This window comes from Oryctolagus cuniculus, chromosome 1, assembly GCF_051225735.1.
Source record: "Oryctolagus cuniculus isolate XC-2025 breed Fujian yellow rabbit chromosome 1, ASM5122573v1, whole genome shotgun sequence".
In the NCBI taxonomy this organism is placed as follows: Eukaryota; Metazoa; Chordata; class Mammalia; order Lagomorpha; family Leporidae; genus Oryctolagus; species Oryctolagus cuniculus.
The window spans coordinates 135293381-135311557 of record NC_142867.1 but is presented as its reverse complement, the minus strand read 5'-3'; the positions used below and the strand labels follow the sequence as shown (position 1 = coordinate 135311557).

The 18177-nt window shown below is 48.8% G+C and overlaps 1 protein-coding gene across 9 annotated transcripts in view; it reads left to right on the top strand.

The window, feature by feature from the left end:
• Positions 1–18177, top strand: part of SLC28A3 (solute carrier family 28 member 3) — a 91257-nt gene that overhangs the window by 53637 nt on the left and 19443 nt on the right. For 4 of the 9 annotated variants that reach the window (XR_016222280.1, XM_089315055.1, XM_089315070.1 and 1 more), the window contains 8 exons: positions 3393–3491; positions 7452–7546; positions 9608–9699; positions 10056–10106; positions 11438–11627; positions 12929–13073; positions 14955–15068; positions 15592–15669. Coding sequence is in view for 8 of the 9 variants with exons in the window: in XM_089315055.1 (XP_089171181.1) it covers positions 3393–3491; positions 7452–7546; positions 9608–9699; positions 10056–10106; positions 11438–11627; positions 12929–13073; positions 14955–15068; positions 15592–15669 (864 nt within the window). In the remaining variant the exon portion in view is untranslated. Of the gene's footprint in view, positions 1–3392; positions 3492–7451; positions 7547–9057; positions 9199–9607; positions 9700–10055; positions 10107–11437; positions 11628–12928; positions 13074–14954; positions 15069–15591; positions 15670–18177 lie in introns of all 9 variants that reach the window. The other 5 variants (XM_089315072.1, XM_089315074.1, XM_089315057.1 and 2 more) reach the window with 5 other exon arrangements.

Sequence of the window (18177 nt, the reverse complement as noted above, 5' to 3'; positions counted from 1 at the left end):
GGAGTGAACCAGCGATGGAAGATCTCTCTCTCCTCCCCACCCCCACCACACCTCCTATGCTTCTCTTTCACTCTGCCTTTCAGATCAATCAATCGTTTAAAAACTCACAGCTGGAGCTGGCACAGCGGCTCACTAGGCTAATCCTCCACCTAGCGGCACTGGCACACTGGGTTCTAGTCCCGGTTGGGGTGCCAGATTCTGTCCCGGTTGCCCCTCTTCCAGGCCAGCTCTCTGCTGTGGCCAGGGAGTGCAGTGGAGGATGGCCCAAGTGCTTGGGCCCTGCACCCACATGGGAGACCAGGATAAGCACCTGGCTCTTGCCTTCGGATCAGCGCGGTGCGCTGGCCGCAGCACGCTGGCCGCGGCGGCCATTGGAGGGTGAATCAACGACAAAGGAAGACCTTTCTCTCTGTCTCTCTCTCACTGTCCACTCTGCCTGTCAAAAAAAAAAAAAAAAAAAAAAAAAAAAAAAAAAAACCTCACAGCTGGTAGCCTCTAAGCTCTGTAATCTGAACAGAGAGTATATTGTGGCCAAGTCAGCTAATTGTCTCCGATAGTTATCGTTCACCATTTTCCTGTAGAACCATGACTTAGAATTTCAGCAGGACCTACCACTGCAGAGAAGAAAAAGGTGTCCAGGCCCCCCCTCTCTGCCCCTGTCTTGGTTGTGATTAGGTTCTGCCAATGTGATCAAAGCTGTGTGCAATCTCTAGGCCTAAAGTAGGAAATCTGGTATTTCTTGTGGACCCCTTTCAGAAAATGTAAAATACGTAAAACCAGGGTGTGTGTTTAGCCTTGTGGTTAAGATGCCCGTGTTCCATGTAGGGGAACCTGGGTGGGATACCCGGCTCCCACTGCCAACTCCAGCTTCCTGCCAACACAGGCCTGGGAGAGGCAGCGCTTGGTGGTTCAAGTAGTTGAGCTCCTGCCATCCATGTGGGAGACCCTGATGGAGTTCCTTTCCTGTCCCAGTACCGTTCACTGCATGCGTTTGGGGAGTGAACCAGCAGATAGGAGCTCTCTCCTTGTCTGCTTCTCAGATAAACAGCTGTTTTACAGTGGTTTGCTGTAAAAGACGAGTACATAATTCCCACCACTTCCCCACCTGTTCAGTAGAGCGATGGGCTTTGCCATGGTTGTCGGCATGAGATTTGCGAAATACCCGGAGTCAAACAATGGACTAAGAAGTCATTATAGCCACCAGGTATGGTCCCAGGACTTCAACCGGAAAGGAAGCAGGAAAACAGGTGTCATACTGATTATTTTTCAGGTCCTATTCAAGGCGCACAATAACTCTATTATTCTGTTGGAAACTCTCAAGGGCAGGCATTGATCTTGCAAGACCAAGGCATCTCCTCTGCTGGGGGCAGAACGAGCACATTATCCTGCGAAAACTGCATTTCTGCATTCCGAGGTGCCCTGATACCATAACTCTCTCTCCCCAAAACACACACACCCTCCTCCCACTTTCATTAACTGCTAAGAGGTGGGAGCCTGCCTTGTGTCGCACTAGTTAGTTTCAGGTCCAGCCACCAGATGGCAGTAGCGGCCAGCATCAGGAAGCTGAGAAACCAGAAAATGTCAGGATTCTGAAAGAGGGACCTCAGGCCCAGCCCTTCAGTGCTCCGAGTTGTTTTTCCGGCAACCCGGGCTCGGTTTTATTTTTAACTTGATGTTATGGAAAATGTCAGCATGCATCAAAGAGAGGGAACAGCAAAATGAGCCCCTAAGTGCCCATCAGCCACCTTCAGCCATGAGCAATTTGTCTTCCGTACTCTATACCAAGTACCTAGAGGCCCTGGAGGGCCTGTACTAATGCAACCGTAAGATCACCATGGTTCATGGGGCTGGAGCTGTGGCATAGTGGTTAAAGCTGCCGCCTGCAGTGCCAGCATCCCATATGGGCGCTAGTTCCAGTCCCAGCTGCCCCTCTTCCAGTCCAGCTCTCTGCTGTGGCCTGGGAAAGCAGTGGAGGATGGCCCAAGTGCTTGGGCCCCTGCACCAGCGTAGGAGACCCAGTAGAAGCTCCTGGCTCCTGGCTTTGGATCAGCACAGCTCCAGCCGTTGCGGCCAATTGGGGAGTGAACCAGCAGATGGAAGACCTCTCTCTGAGTGTAATTCTGCCTATCAAATAAATAAATAATCTTTTTAAAAAATAACCTTAACTTAAGGTTCCTTAACAACAAATAATTGTTAGTGTCTGCTTTGTGCAAAAGAAAAAATTAAGGCAATGTAATATAGCAACAGTTCTAACATGAGAAGAATGACAGCGCATCTTGTGGGTACATCATGAGCGTGCTGTAAGATCGTATTGACATTAACACCCTTGTGCTTTAATAAGTGAAAAACTGTGACCATCATAAGCTGGAATTGCATAGTTCTACATTCTTGGGGCCAGCCAGAAATCTAACGTTAAAACCAAACCCATGTACTTGGCTTTGTTTCAAAGACAAGGTCACAGCTGTTGGGCTGGTAGGGGGAAGTTCCCGGTGCCTTCTACCAGCTGCTGCAAAGAAGGCGAGTTGGGACCTGCTGGAAGAAACATTGGACACCTCCAAAAAAAATAAATAAAGAGAGCCAGGTGTTTGTCACATCTGGCCACGGCAGCTGAGGGATTCGGACGGCCCCACTGGGAGCAGCCGGGTTCCTTAAAATCAAGATAGCCCCAAACAAGCAGGCGTGATTCTTACTTCGGATTTTCATCCCTACCAGCATTTGCTCTCAACAAAATGAAACACAGCTAAGAAACATTCTCTGGCCAGTGGTTTAGTACACTTTTTAATTTTGCTGTTAAATTTACTTAAGAGAGAGAGAGATTCCATGCACTGGTTCACTCCCCCCGCAAATGGCCAACAGCAACCAGGGGAGTAAGCCAGGAGCTGTGGTACTCACTCTGAGTCTCCCATGTGGCAGAACCCAACCAGGCAAGCCAGCACCGCTGCCCCCCCACCCACACACACCCCCGGCCATTTGCATTAGCAGAAAGCTGGAGTCAGGAGCTACAGCCAGGACTGAACCCAGGCACTCTGCTGTGAGACACCCAGCATATCCTAACTGCTAGGTTCAACACCCACCCCCGAACAACCTGTGTGATATGACAGCACGGGGAGGGACCGTCTGCCTCTGGTTCCATGTGAGTTCAAGCAGAGAGTCATCTGGCTTAGCCTAGCACAACTGCCCTCCTCCTCTTCCTCCAGTCTTTGCCATCAGAACAAAACAAAGGGAAAAAAAAAAAAAAACAACCTCACATTTCTGGATAAGTCTGGAATCAAATGCTTCGTTGCACACCTCATCTTGGGCCGCCTCAACCTTCAGAATTCTGGGCTTCATTCATTGGAGGATGTTTGCCTTTGACGTGTTTTTACAATCTGTACTTTTCTTTTTTCTATTAGATTGAAGACAATTTCCTGGAAAACCAGAACACGTCAGAAAACAACAGCTCCGTGAGGAATCGAGCTGTACCAAGTGGGGAGCAAGGGAACACCAAGCAGGTAGATCTGACGACGTAGCGTGAGGGATTCCCTGTGGCAGCCGCCGGGTGGCAGGCGCCTGGGAGCTGGGAGCTGTGAGGACAGGGTGGGGTGCTCAGCTGGCACTCCGAGGAATGAACTGAACAGCAGTTAAGGTGTGCTAGGCAGAATCAGGGAGAAAACACTGCCCAGACACTCACTGTGTTTCTGTACACCTCCAAGTCCCTAAAGAAACCACCTCACCCAGGCTCGCTTTCTTTCTTTTGAGTTTTCTTTTCATTTTTTTTGGAAGGTAGAGAGACAGACAAACAGAAACCTGCAACAGACAGACAGAAATTCCATCTCCTAGTCCCCTCCCCAAATATCTGCAGTGCCAGGCTGAAACTGGGAGGTTGGAACGCGGGTCAGGTCTTTCATGTGGGTGGCAGGGCCCCGAGTAGTTCAGCCCTCACTTGCTGCCGGCCGGAGTATGCATTAGCAGGAAGCTGGAATTGAGAGTGGAGCTGCGACCCAAATTCAGGAACTCCCATATGACATGCAGGCACTCCAAGCAGCATTATTTTTTAAAGTCAGAGTTAGAGAAAGGGAGAGACACAGAGAGAGATCTTCCATACACGGGTTCATTCTCCAAATGGCCACAACAGCTGGGACTGGGCCAGGCTGAAGCCAGGAGCCAGGAGTTTCATCCGGGTCTCCCATGTGGATGCAGGAGCCCAAACGCTCGGGCCGTCTTCCACTGGACCGGAAGTGGAGGAGCCCATACGGGATGCCAGTGCTGCGGATTAGCCTGCTGCCGGCCCGTGCACCCTCTTGACTGCTGTGCCAAACACGCATCCCTCTCTCCCGGCTTTCTCTCCTTTCCCGCTGTTCCAGAGTCCAAGCTCCATTTCCAGGCAGAAGGCATTGGCTTCAGCAAGAGCAATCGATTTTTAAAGCAAATGAGGCAGACCAGAGGAAGGCTCTAAGATACAGTTCTTAGAGCCGGGTCCCTCAAGTCCCACGAGTTCCTAATGACTCCCTAAGTTAAACGAGTTAGAGGAGTTCTTTATTTTACTTATATACCGAATTCTGGGTCAGTTTTTGTTTAAGGAAAGCTTTCTGTTGCTAAAAGAGTGAAAAAATGACCTGTGCAGCTCTGCCTTTAAAAAGGTCCTGTGTGCCTACACTTGGACCATTTTGTAAGCTGTCCTCTCTTGAGAACCTCTGTAGGGTAGGAAATTTGGAAAATTACCCCCGCAGCAAAATTTGGAAGACCAGCAAAAGGGCTGTAACTTCAGATGAAATTCAATTTAAATTAAAAATTAATCTTAGTTTAAAATGTTAGTGCCTAACATCTTGGGGTTTAGTATTTTTTATACACGCATAGAGCCTACTTGTATATACTAATAATATATAGCACCTTGTATGTTGATAATGCAATGCCTAGCACTTGGTATCTGTCTATTTCACTTAATAAGCCATAAAAAGCATTCATATCACTGTTCTACATCAAAGGAAATAGGAAACAATGCTTGTGAACACATAATCATTTACGCACAGATGTTTCTAGTGGATTTATCCATAACCACCAAAACTTGGAAGCAACCAAGGTATCTGCCAGTGGGTGAACAGCTAAATAAACTGAGATACATGCAGAGGTTGCAATGGTTTTCAGCTCTGAAGAATGAACTATCATGCCACAAACAGATGCGGAGGAATCGTAAAGGCATATTACCGAGTGACGGCAGGCCAGTACCGTATGATACCCACACTACGACATTCTGGAAAGGGCAAACCTCTGGAGACAGTCAGAAGAAGAGGGGTTGCCAGGGGCCAGGGGGAGGCATGGATCAATAAGTAGATTTTTGGGGCAACAAAGTCATTCTCTGTGACACTGCAATGGTAGATCTGTGTCGTTATCCAGTTGTCCACACTCACAAGCACCCAACATCCAGAATGAACCCTAATGTGAACTGTGGACGTGGGGTGATAACGCAACTGTGGCTGTCGGTTTATCAGCTGTAACTAGTGCATCACTCTGGTATTAAGATATCAATCTTATATATATCTTATATATTAATATCTCTTAAGATATTAATAGTGGCAGAGACTTGTTGTATATGTGGGTACGGGGTATATGGAAAATCATGGCTGCTTCAATTTTGTTTCAGCTTCAGTTTTGCTGTGTAAGTAACACTGCATGTTACCAAAAAAAAAAAAAAAAAAAAAAAGAGTCTATTAAGAAATTCACAACAAACCAACATGTCCACAATGCGCAGTAGGGGACAGGAACCTGATACCAGTGGGGGAGCTGCTGGCTTTTGCAGCACTGAGCTTTGGGTGACCTTGGCAGAGGCCATCTCCCGCAGCAGCTGCGGCACAGCGAGCTGAGAAGTGAGCAGATGTGAGAAGGAGTTCAGACAAAGCAAAGACAACTCCTCCCAGCTGCTCTGGCTGTGAAAGGCAGGCAGGAGCCCACGTCCCAAGACTGCAGCTGTTTGGAGTGGGGGTCTTGTTGCTTTGAAAATGTGAAAAGGCATTGGAAAAAAGAAAAGCATGGCTAGACATTCTACGGAGAGTAGGGAACTTGGGGTACTTTGAGCTGTTGAAAGTAACAATTGGGATCACAGTAATCAAGCATTTACCAAACATTGACGGTTGGTGGGCATTCAGTAGAATTAAATGAGTAGGATGCACTCACTGTTACCCCGTAACAACTGCAGGTGGGACTTAGCGGGGCACGCTCCCAATTTTCCTCTTATCTTACTGGTCCCTAAGGGCCAGTTTAGAAAGTGCAAGATACCGGAGTCAGATTGTGCTAGAGTTAGGCAGTGGAGGATGACTTGTTCTTTGAGGATCCTTCCCGCTCAGCAACGTGCTAGTGATTTCTTTCTGTGATTTTTGTTAGGGTCAAGACAATCACCACGCTGGCCGCAGCTGGGAAGGAAACTGTTGCTTCCTTCCTCAGCGTTTGCTGCCCCTGGTGGCTGTAGCCAGAACTGCACATTGAGGCACTGAGCAGAGTGAAGAGAGAGGGGAAACCCTCCAGGCCGCCCTGGAAACAACACGGGCCGTGGAGATTCTGTTTTTTAAGATTCATTTATTTTATTTGAAAGTCAGAGTTACACAGAGAGGAGGAAAGACAGAGACAGAGAGAGAAAGAGAGGTCTTCCATCCGTTGGTTCACTCCCCAATTGGCCACAACAGCCAGAGCTGTGCCGATCTGAAGCCGGGAGCCAGGAGCTTCCTCCAGGTCTCCCACGTGAGTGCAGGGGCCCAAGGACTTGGGCCTTCTTTCACTGCTTTCCCAGGCCACAGCGGAGAGCTGGATCAGAAGTGGAGCGACCGAGACTCGAACCTGCACCCATATGGGATGCCGGCATGGCAGGTGGCGACCTTACCCACAACGCCCTGTCATGGAGATTTGAGAGGTCACACTGCAGCAATGAAGATTGCCTGTGAAAGATGACCCAGGTGCATAGGGCACTTCTGACTTCTAGCAAAGACTTGCCCAGTGACCCAATGAGGGAACTAGTCCCCCTTAGCCCAAGGATAGCCTGAAGGTGCAGAGAGCTAGTGTTCACATCTGCAGACCAGGCCTTGGGTGAGAACAAAATAAAACTGTTTGGTTGCAGTCTTGAAATTGGGACCGGCAGAGAACAGAGGGAGCGGTATGCAGCCCCCTTAGTTACATTTGCCTGAAACAGAGCTGGGTTTGACTGTCACAATGAGGAACAAGACCCAAAAGCAGATCCATAAGCCTGATCCCTCAAGAGAAGAAGAAAATACCAATGATTCCTTTGCAAGAAAGAGAGAGGAGTGATCCTGGACTTTTTTGTGATTATAAGGGGAAGGGTGAAGAATGTCTATGCAGTAGATAATTGGTGGCCATCTTTTCAGGTATTAATTTAAGCTCTGTGCCAGAAATCTGCGTTTAAGGAGACAGGGTTCCATCGTGCCAGGACACCCATTGTTGCTTGCTTTCTGATGGTTGATTTCCAGGGTGAAGAACAAGTCATTATTGAACAGGATCCTGCAAGAAACAAAGATGACGATGACGATGACAATGAGGTGGATGAAGAAATGCACGCCAAAGGGTAGGGAAGTAGCCACGCCCACTTCCTGCTGGGGTTTAGCACTTTGCTTATCTGACATTTATTAACCACGCCCACTTCCTGCTGGGGTTTAGCACTTGGCTTTCCCCTTTCTGATGTCTGAGGTTTATTCTGATTTAGTAGATTGCCACCACCATCCACACTCTGACACTCCACCCAAAGCCATTTTTTGGAAAAATTGATGGAGCTCTCAAATGAGCAGTGGGGTCATTTCAAGCTGCTCATGTCCTGGACACCCACTATCTCAGTTTAAATGTACCAGGATAGTCTTCTAATTAAAGGTGGAAATTACCAACTAATAGCTCCAAGTGTTACAAAAGTAGATAGATAATGCATCTTCTCCATGTCAGTCAGTAATAATCAATTCCTGAGGATGGAATCCACTCTAAATCCCAACAAACTATTCCTCTTACCTGTGGTATCCTGATAGCATTCCCTATGCCTATGGCTCTGTAAGGTTGGGGCCCAGAAGAGTGAAGCTAAGAGAAGTGGCTTAGCCAAGTTCTGTCAGCTGGGTAGGAACAGAGCTGGCTCACAATGTCAGTCTCTGATTCTTAGTCCAGGATTGTCTGGGTACTCTTAACACTACAGTATTTGTCCATTGTCTTTCTTTTTTAAATTTTATTCATTTATTTGAGAGGGAGAGAGGGAGAGCACGCACACACACCTATCCACTGGTTCCCTCTCCGAATGCCCACAACTTGGGTTGATCCAGTTCAAGTTACATACAAGGTTGTGTGTGTGTGTGTGTGTGTGTGTGTGTTAATTTGTGGAAAACAGAATGAAAGACTAAATTTATTTTGGTGCAAAAGGTATTGAGATCTCTGTGTATGAGTGACTTCAAAAATCTCATAGATTCGAGTGGGCATTTGGCACAGCAGCTTAAGCCACTTCTCGGGATGCCCACAGCTCATGTTAGAGAGGCTGGCTTGGGTCCTGGATTCAGATCCAGCTTCCTGCTAATGGCCACGCTGGGAGGCAGGAGCTGACCCAAGTGCCTGGGCCCCTGACACCCACATGGGAGACCTGGCTACAGCCTGGCTGCACTCTGGCTTTTGCAGACATGTGAGTAGTGAACCAGTAAGTGAGAAATCTCTTTTTGCCTGTCACTCTTCCTTTCCAATAAATGAAAATTAAAATTTTTCTAATTGCTTAGAAAATGGAAACTGTGAAAAACTTTTAAGTTTTTTTTTTTTTTTTTTTTGCACCAAAATAAACTCATCTTTTAATTCCATTTTTCCATGAACTTTTTGGAAAGAGTCGCGTACACCATCAGGAATATTTGCCACCTCAGAAGGCTGAGCTGAGTTTTGTTTTCCATGAATGAGCTTGTGGCCAAGGAGATTGGGGTATATTCTGTCGGTGGTCAGAGGCCCGTAGGTGTCGTTAATGTTCCTGGGACGGATGACTCCATCACCAGGGAGATGAGAATTGATCCAGCTCAGAGACCCAGTGGCCCGCGTGTCGATTTGCAACTACCTCACTTTCTGCAGAGTTGGGCTGCTCTAATGGACCACACGTCCTCCCTGCCATTAAAGAATCTGATGACGTCATCCCACAGGAGCCGGATATCCCTCGACATCCCTTGACCGCTGCACCGTCGCTGTATCTGCAGCCTCTCCGCCATCAGCCATGTACCACCCTTCTCTTTCTCCCGATATTCTCTGATTCTGAGCACGCGTGGTCACACGCCTCCCGTACTGTGAAAGGCTCACACGGTGATTCTGGTCGCTGTCCGTGTGATCCACTTCCTACCCAGAAACAACCACCCTCGGTGACTGCCTTCCACTTCCGCTCCAGTATGTGCTCTCTGCCACTCCCTAATCCCTTGGGGCTTGGTACCCTCATTCAGTGAAGACTGATGCAAGCTGGGGTTGAGTTACGTCTGAAATGAAACCAATTTCCCATTCGGATTTTGTAAGACATGTGCCCCCTCCTAGATTTATCTGTTCATGCAACAAAGCCTAAACTGGCCTTAGCGTGCCAGGTTATCCCATGTCCTTGGTGTTTACTTGTCTGTGCCTTTTTGCTTTTGTGTTGCAGGTGCTTGGCAAGGAAGTATGATAGAGTCTGCGATTTTTGCAGGAAACACAAAACCACCCTTCGCTATATCATCTGGGGCATTTTATTAGCAGGTAAATACCAAGGCAGGGTGGGAAGGCCATTGTCTCTACTTTTTTAAGATTTGTTTTATTCATTTGCAAGGCAGAGTTTCAGGAAGGGACATGGGTGGTCTTCATCTGCTAGTTTACTCTCCAGATGGCTGCAATGGCTAAAGCTGAGCATATCAAAGCAAGGAGCCATGAAATTCACCCACGTCTCCCACATGGGTGGCAGGGTCCCAAGTACTTGCGCCATCTTCCACTGCTTTCCCAGGTGCATTAGCAGGGAGCTGGATTAGAAGTGGAGTAGCCAGGACTTGAACCGGTGTCCATAGGGATTGCAACCCGCCACAGCGCCTGCCCCAACCCCACTAACTTCTTTCTTTCAGAAACCTTGACCCTTCCCTGGATCCCACAGACCTCTCCAGAGGAGTATAGAAGTAAATCAAGGCACCTGCATCTTTGGTCTTGTGGGGGGAGGCCCATTTGGGAGGCCAGCAGCTACTTGTTTGAATCACTTACTGTTTGTAGTCGAGTCTGTCGCTATAACTGAATACCAAGGCTGGGAATGTTTGCAGAATAAAGGCTCCTTCCACTCACAGCTCTAGAAGCTAGGTGTCTGGTGAGGGCTTCCTGCTGCTTCAGAACACAGCAGGAGGCATCCCATGTGCACTCTGTCTCATCTCCATTCCTCTTATGATAGAGCCAATAATGTCACCTTCATGGCCTCGGCTAATCCTAATCCCCACCCCAAATCCTCACCTCCAAATATCAATAAAATAAGAATCGGGAGACTGAGTTCCAACACTGAACTTCATGGTGATGTTCTTTTTTCTTTTTTAAAATTTATTTATTTATTTATTTATAAGTCAGAATTACGGAGAGAGAGAGGGTGAGATAGAGATGGAGAGAGAAAGAGAGAGAGAGAGAGAGAGAGAGAGAGAGGTCTTCCATCCACTGGTTCACTCCCCAAATGGCCGCAACGGCCAGAGCCTGGCTGATCCAAAGCCAGAAGCCAGGAGCTTCTTCCAGGTCTCCTATGTGGCTGCAGGGGCCCAAGGACTTTTGTCATTTTCCACTTCTTTCCCAGGTGCATTAGCAGGCAGCTGGATTGGAAGTGGAGCAGCCGGGAATCAAACCGGCGCTCATATGGGGTGCAGGCATTGCAGGCGGTGGCTTAACCCTCTGCAACCACAGCACCAGCCCCTGGGGTTATATTCTAACCATATCACTTGCCAAACAACCACCTGGGAAACCGCCCCAACCCCTTCCTTAGAGAGTCTGTGGCACACAGAGATTGTCGACAGGTCGCCACGTCACTGCTGAAGCTTGGGTCAAATCTAACCTCCAGTCCAGGAGGATCTATGCCTCTGGATCTGCGTTGGTCCCAGCTCTCATCAGGTCATAGCTCACCTGCTGAGTCTCGCTGGGCAAGGGACAAGCTGATTCCTACCATGTGACAGGCCCATGATCGAGCATCAAGATTCAAACATCAAGATTCAAACAGGAGAGGATGCTGTTTGCAAAGACTTCACTCTTTGTCCTCTTAGATTCATGATGGAAATCTTAGGGACTTGCTTTGAAAAAAAAAAGAAAGCCTTCGCAAACTCCTCACCCACTCCCATCCCCCCATCAAAGAAAGCAAATAGTAAGCGCCCCATGTATTCAGTTTCCTTGATTAACCCTCTCCTTGCTGGAGTCAGACCAGGCTGGAGGCTGGGGTCCAGCTGGCGTGGGTGATGTTTCACGCCTGTGTCTGCCTCCTGCACAGGGTATCTGGTGCTGGTGACCACAGCCTGCGTGCTGAACTTCCACAGAGCCCTTCCTCTTTTTGTGATCACCGTGGCTGCCATCTTCTTTGTCATCTGGGACCGCCTGATGGTCAAATACGAACGTCGGATGGACGAGATCCTCTCTCCTGGGAGGGGGCTTCTGAACCGCCACTGGTTCTGGCTCAAGTGGTAACTGTACCACCTGGTTCTCTTACTGCCCCGGGGGGGGGGGGGTGTTCGTCTTCTCCCACACTGTGCCCTAAAATTGCTTCCTCGTTTATGGGACACTGAAGCTCAGGAGTCCGTTGGACAATGAAGAAAGCAAAGCCTCAATGAGAGGTGACGCACTGCCATAATTTCAAGAGCTGCTTAACGATCAAATGTCCAAAAGACATTAGTAATCCTCCGTGTCCTCCATGACAGATGCTGGATCCATGTATCGGGAAGCAGTGGAGAGTACAGCACCATGCAAGAATATGGGCAGAGCAGGCATGGGTTTGGCCGTCTGCTCATTTCTTTAGTCAGTTGTTCGATGGTCAATAGACTTTCTTTTGTATTTTATTTGGGAGACAGACAGACATACAGACACAGATATCTCCTATCTACTGTATCACTCTCCAGATACCTACAGAAGGCCAGGGCTGGGCCAGGCCGCGGTCAGGAGCTGGAAACTCAAGCCAGGTTTTCCACGAGTGACTGGGACGCCAGTGCTTGGGCCATCACCCCTGTCTCCCAGGGCCTGCACTGGCAGGAAGCTGGAATCAGGAGCCAGGACCCGGAATTAAACCCAGCCACTCTCGTGCGGGGGTCACAACCTCTAGGCTAAATGCCCTCTCCAAGGATATATTTTTAGTATTAGGACGTCCTGTCCCACACAATAATGAAACCAGAACTTGGCCAAGTGTCCTGGCAGGGGCCTGCACAGCCCCATTCTCCCTCTAACCTGCTTCTAAACCAGCCCCAAAGCCAGGAAGAGGTCAGGGCTGGGACAGTTCCGATCCAAGAGGCACCTTCCCGATCCGGGCACAAAGTTGGCCTCCTTGGGAATTCTTCAAGCCAACTCTCTCCTGTCGGATCCCACATCCAGATCCCATCTGCTACCTTCTCTCCCTCCACGTGATCCTACTGGGTGGGACTCTCCAGTGAGATGCTCATGGGATCTACTGAGAAACTTCCCACACTGGCCGAATAGACCAGGACTGTGCAATCCCAATAGAGCATTCTTCCCAACTCTGCCATGCAAGCATGCCTACTAGACCCCAGGGGAGCTGCAAGCCAGCATAGATTCTTAGCTCAAAGGGCCCCGAGTTGCAGAATGTTTGATGAATTTTTTTAACTCTGAGCCACCATAGCCACAATCATAGGGTCTCTTGCAGTTTCCAAAAGCACCGGTTCCTGCGCCAGGGCGCGTTACTCTGTCTTTAGTGTGTTCAAATCTAATGATGCTTTTCAAGGCAGCTCAACCAGTGTCTCTATCCCCATTCTCGTAGGGTGATTTGGAGCTCACTGATCCTGGCGGTTATGTGCTGGCTGATCCTCGATACTGCCAAGCTGGGCCAACAGCAGCTGGTGTCCTTTGGCGGGCTCCTAATGTATGTCACCCTGATATTTCTATTTTCCAAGCACCCGACCAGAGTAAGTAGGAAATTGGTCTTTGGGGAGACTTTTTGCGCGATTTAGCCCCATGTGAAAATTGCCAAAAATAATGATCGTGAGAGAATTGGTTGTTCACTATTTTTATGATTACCTAAAGGTTCTCAGGTATCCTTCCTCCAGGATTTTCATAACTCTCTGGTACCATTTCCATTGCATTCTCAGTAATTTTGCAGGTGCACTGCCAGTGAGATGTTCTTTCGCTGTCACATCTGATTTCCAACCCGTGTACCCCTCCCCGACACAAACACACAGGAAAACTCATTCTGTTTTGATCCAGATTTCCCCAGACCAGTAAAAAAGCCTAATAGTCTCCCACTGGATGCGGTAGTTTATCAACATCTCATTTGCAATGTGAGCTTTTGTATTCCAGACAATCGGTCCTTGGACAGCGCCTTTCCGATTGAGCCCGATTGTCATTCTCGTTCCGCCCAGCCCCATTGCTCTCGCACAGGACTTGCACAATGGCAAGCCATTGGAGGGATTCTCTGGCTACAAGGTTGACCCAAGGGGAAAAAAAAAGCATTAACCAGAAACTAAATTCTTTTTTCTGGCTGAAAGGTTGACCCAAGGCAGGGGGTGGGAAGCATTCATCAGAGACCGTGTTCACTGGTGTGGTCCGGATTCTCTCCTGTTCAGGTGGATGTCTCCCTGTACCTGCCTCTGAGCTCACTGTTCTTTTCAGGCCGCTCAGCTCTCCACCACAAATGGAAGCAGATGATTGTCCATTACCGGGTCCGCATCAGAGTTAATTGGTTCCTTTTACAGAGAAATAGCAGTTCCTACAGCAGGGCAGAATTTCACTTAATTCACTTTCAAATTGCCGGGTCAACAAACCTTGGACACACAGAGAAGTCGTGTTCTGCCTTTCCATTTGCCAGACAAGAGAAGTAATTATATGTAGCTGATATTGACATGGGACTGGGACAGCCAGAGCCTTCCTCTGTTAATGGCCTTTCTTATGCTGCTTCGCGTGGACATTACTGGGGCACAGTGGTTACCTATTTTACTGGGATTGAAGGCTTTGACTTAGACTCAGTCCAAGCCTGAGCTGTTTGTGTTGTTGTTGCTGTTTTATATTTTTATTTATTTAAGAGAGAGACAGGGAGAGAGAGGGAAAGAGCGAGCTCCTGTCCACCAACTCACTCCCCAAATTCCTGCTGGACTAGGCTGGAATCAGGAGCCAGGAATCCAGTCCCCACCTGAGAGACAGGAACTCAATTACCTGAGCCATCACTTGCTCCCTCCCGCGGTCTGCCTTGGCAGGAAGCTGGAGTCAGGAGCCAGCACCAGGCATGGAACCCAGCTTCGTAACTGCTAGGGTAAACACCTGTTCCAAATCCCGAGTTGTTATTGTTGTTTTAAGATTTATTTATTTATTTATTTGAAAGTCAGGGTTACAGAGAGGGGGAGGCAGAGAGAGAGAGAGAGGTCTTCCACCCACTGGTTCACTCCCCAGATGGCTGCAACAGCCGAATCTAAGAACCAGGAGCTTCCTCCAGTTCTCCCATGTGGGTTGCAGGGGCCCACGCACTTGGGCCATCTTCCACTGCTTTCCCAGGCCATTAGCAGGAAGCCAGATTGGAACTAGAGCAATCGGGACACAAACTGGCACCCATGTGGGATGCTGGCACCACAGGCAGCAGCTTAACCCACTACGCCACCATTCTAGCCCCAATCCTAAGGTTTTTAAGTACGGTTTTAATCAAGGGATTCTCTTGTCATCAATGCTCTGGCCTCTCAAAAAAGGTAGGTCCCAGGCTACATATGAGAATGCAACCAAGGAAATATATGACGCTTTGGACATGTGTGCCTAGGTCAGCAATCATCTAATAAGATTTCTCTCTTCATCTTCCTACGTAGGTTTACTGGAGACCTGTCTTTTGGGGAATTGGGCTACAGTTTCTTCTTGGGCTCTTAATTCTAAGGACCAAACCCGGATTTATAGCTTTCGATTGGCTGGGAAAACAAGTTCAGGTAAGCTTGGTTCAGTGGAACACCTTACTTCCATGATATGTTTGGATCTACTCCACAGCTCAACATATGTCTGAAATAGGCTGCCTCGTCTGCCCTAGTTGATTCAGGCTTAAACCCCATAGTGGGAATCAGATAACTGTGTTTATGTTGAACGTGTTCACCTGTCCCCACTGGCATCCTGCCCAAGGGGTAGCACACTTCCGATGTGGCTCTGCTGACAATAGGCTTGCTCTGTATTCAGTGGGAACTGGTACCATCACGCGAGTTTCATAGTTTGCTGGAGCAAATCACCACCCTCAGCTCATTCCTCTGCATCCTGGAGTCAGGCGGAGTGTCAGAAACGGCAGGTGTAATTCCAGAATGCACTCTGTGCCATTCCCTGGAGGGACCAAGCTGAGAACGTGCATTTTCCAAGTCCAGTCAGCCAGATTTCTGTCCATCCTTGGCAGAGCCTGGTGTCGCTGTGCACTGTAGCCTCCAGTTATCATAATAACTTCTTTCTTTCTTTCTTTCTCTAACTCAGACTTTTCTGGGGTACACTGATGCTGGCGCGTCGTTTGTCTTTGGTGAGAAATACACAGACCACTTCTTTGCATTTAAGGTAAAGCCACACCCCTTTTCTACGTAATTGCCACATTGGCAATAGCTTCTTGGTCTCTGCAGGTGCTCAGATAGGACCTCCCTGACCCAAACCCAGGTCTGCTCCTGCAGGCTGTTGCATTTCATCGTTATCTGAACTCAGTAGACTGAATACTTTTACGTTCTTACAACTGTGTAGCATTGAGGAAAACATCTAGATATTTTGTAGTGGTGGTTGGGGAGGATGTGGGGTGCTTGTAGCATTGCCTGAGATGCTAATGAAAAATATCATCAGGCTAGTAGCATCTGGTACCTCAGGGGCGAGAAGATTGTGTATTTGTTCATGACCAAACTTGTGGTCCCTGCTGAATTCCACGTCCAGGACCCGTGACAGTTCTACACTCAGAAACCAGCCCCATCCCAGGCAGACCAGGATAGCTTAGCTGGTCACCCACATCAGCCATCCTCACACCAAACCCTTCTCATCGCCCCTTTGCACAGCCTTGGTCTAGACAGTTACCAGAGGCAGGGGTCAGGGGATAGAGATCTTCCATCCACTGGTTCACTCCCCAAATGACCACAGAAGCTGGGCCAGGCCAAAGCCAAGAGCTTCATCCAGGTCTCCCACATGGATGTCAGGGGCCCAAGCACTTGGACCATCATCTGCTGCTTTCCCAGGCGTAAGAGCAGGGAGTGTGATCAGAAGTGGAGCAGCCAAGGCTGGAACCGGCACTCGGATGGGATGCCAACATCACAGGCAGCTTCACCCCACTGTACCACCTGAGTCTTTTCTTAAGCTGTTGGCGTGATGCTTTGGTGTTGTGGTAACTACACCATCTCCAAAAAAAAAATCAAGCGTCTATAGGCTGAGATAAAAATATGCTCACGCCGGGGCTGGCATTGTGGCACAGTGGGTAAAGCCACCACCTGTGATGCTGACATCCCACATAGGCGCCAGTTCGAGTCCCAGCTGTTCCATGTCTGATCCAGCTCCCTGCTGGTGGCTCTAATCACGCCTGACGTCTGCTTCTGGCCTTGCCCATGACCTCTGCACGAGGGACTGCCTTGATTGCTTCCCGCCAGCACAGAACCCACCCAGGAATATCACAGGGATGAGCCATAGCTTAGCCACTCCATGCAATCAAATGCTCCTAAGAGAACAAGCTCTGAGTACTGGCACAAAATGTCTTTTAATATATATTATTAATAGGCCTCTCTAAATTAGATCCTGAAAAAATTGTCCTCGATCATCCTGTACCTCTGGTGGCAGCTCGTGTCTGGTCGTGTGTCTGGGGAACAGTGGCCAGGGCTGCCGTGGGGCGGGCGCAGCAAGGGACCCAGCCTCCAGCACTATGCAGACCAGAAAACTGCTCCCCCTAGAATCACCGGCTGCCTGGCAGGCATCAGAACACTCCAGGAAAATGGGCTCTAGGATAAGACAGCTTTTCTATGACAGCAGAACTAAACGAGCTTCCAAACTGCCGTCACTTGTTGTTGGTGATTTGAAATTCACAATCATTATTTTAAGTCTTTATTTTAATTTGATTAGAAAGATAGATGCACAGAGAGAGAGAGAGAGAGATTTCCCATCTACAGGTTCACTCTCCAAATGGCAGCACATCCAGCGCTGGGCCAGGCCAAAGCCAGGAGCCTGGAACCCCATCCAGGTCTCCCAAGTGGGTGGCAGGGACCTAAGTCCTTGAGCCATCATCTGCTGCCTCCCAGGGTGTGTATCAGCAGGAAGCTGGATTGGAAGCAGAGCCAGGACTCGAACCAGGCACTCAGATGTGGAATGTGGGCACCCTAAGTGGCCTCTTAACTACTGTGCCAAAAGTGTGCCCCAAAGGATTATTATTATAAAACCTAAAAGACTTGGGGTTGGCACTGTGGCATGGTAAGCTAAGTTTCCTCCTGAGGTGCCGACATCCCATGTGGGTGCCTATGCGAGTCCCAGCTGCTCCACTTCCGATCCAGCTCTCTGCTGTGGCCTGGGAAAGCAGAAGATGGCCCAAGTCCTTGGGCCCCTCCACCTGCATGGGAGACCCGGAAGAAGCTCCTGGATCCTGGCTTCAGATCTCCCCAGCACGGGCTGTTGCAGCCATTTGGGGAGTGAACCAGTGGATGGAAGACCTCTCTCTCTCTATGTCTGTAACGTTACCTCTAAAATAAATAAATAAAATCTTAAAAAAAAAAAAAAAGCTAAAAGACTGAGTGCTTACTCTACAGAAGGCATTGGCTAGGAGCCCGGACCTGCCTTGTCTGATCTGTGTGAGCACCGCAAAGAAGCATCCGAGGTGACCACAGCCTCAGCCCGGGTTCCTCTGCCAAGGAGTGGCGAAATCCATGTGTTTTTAGGGCGACAGGAATGTGTGCCAGCTGTCTTCAGCCTGTTGATGCAGTTATTACAGGTTCCCCGCAAAGCCACGTGCATTATGTAAGGGAAGAGAGTCTATGAGAGAAAAAAGAAGGTCTCATCTGATGTGAAACACACTTGGCTTTGTCCATTTTCTTTTGTTAGAACAAAATCCCT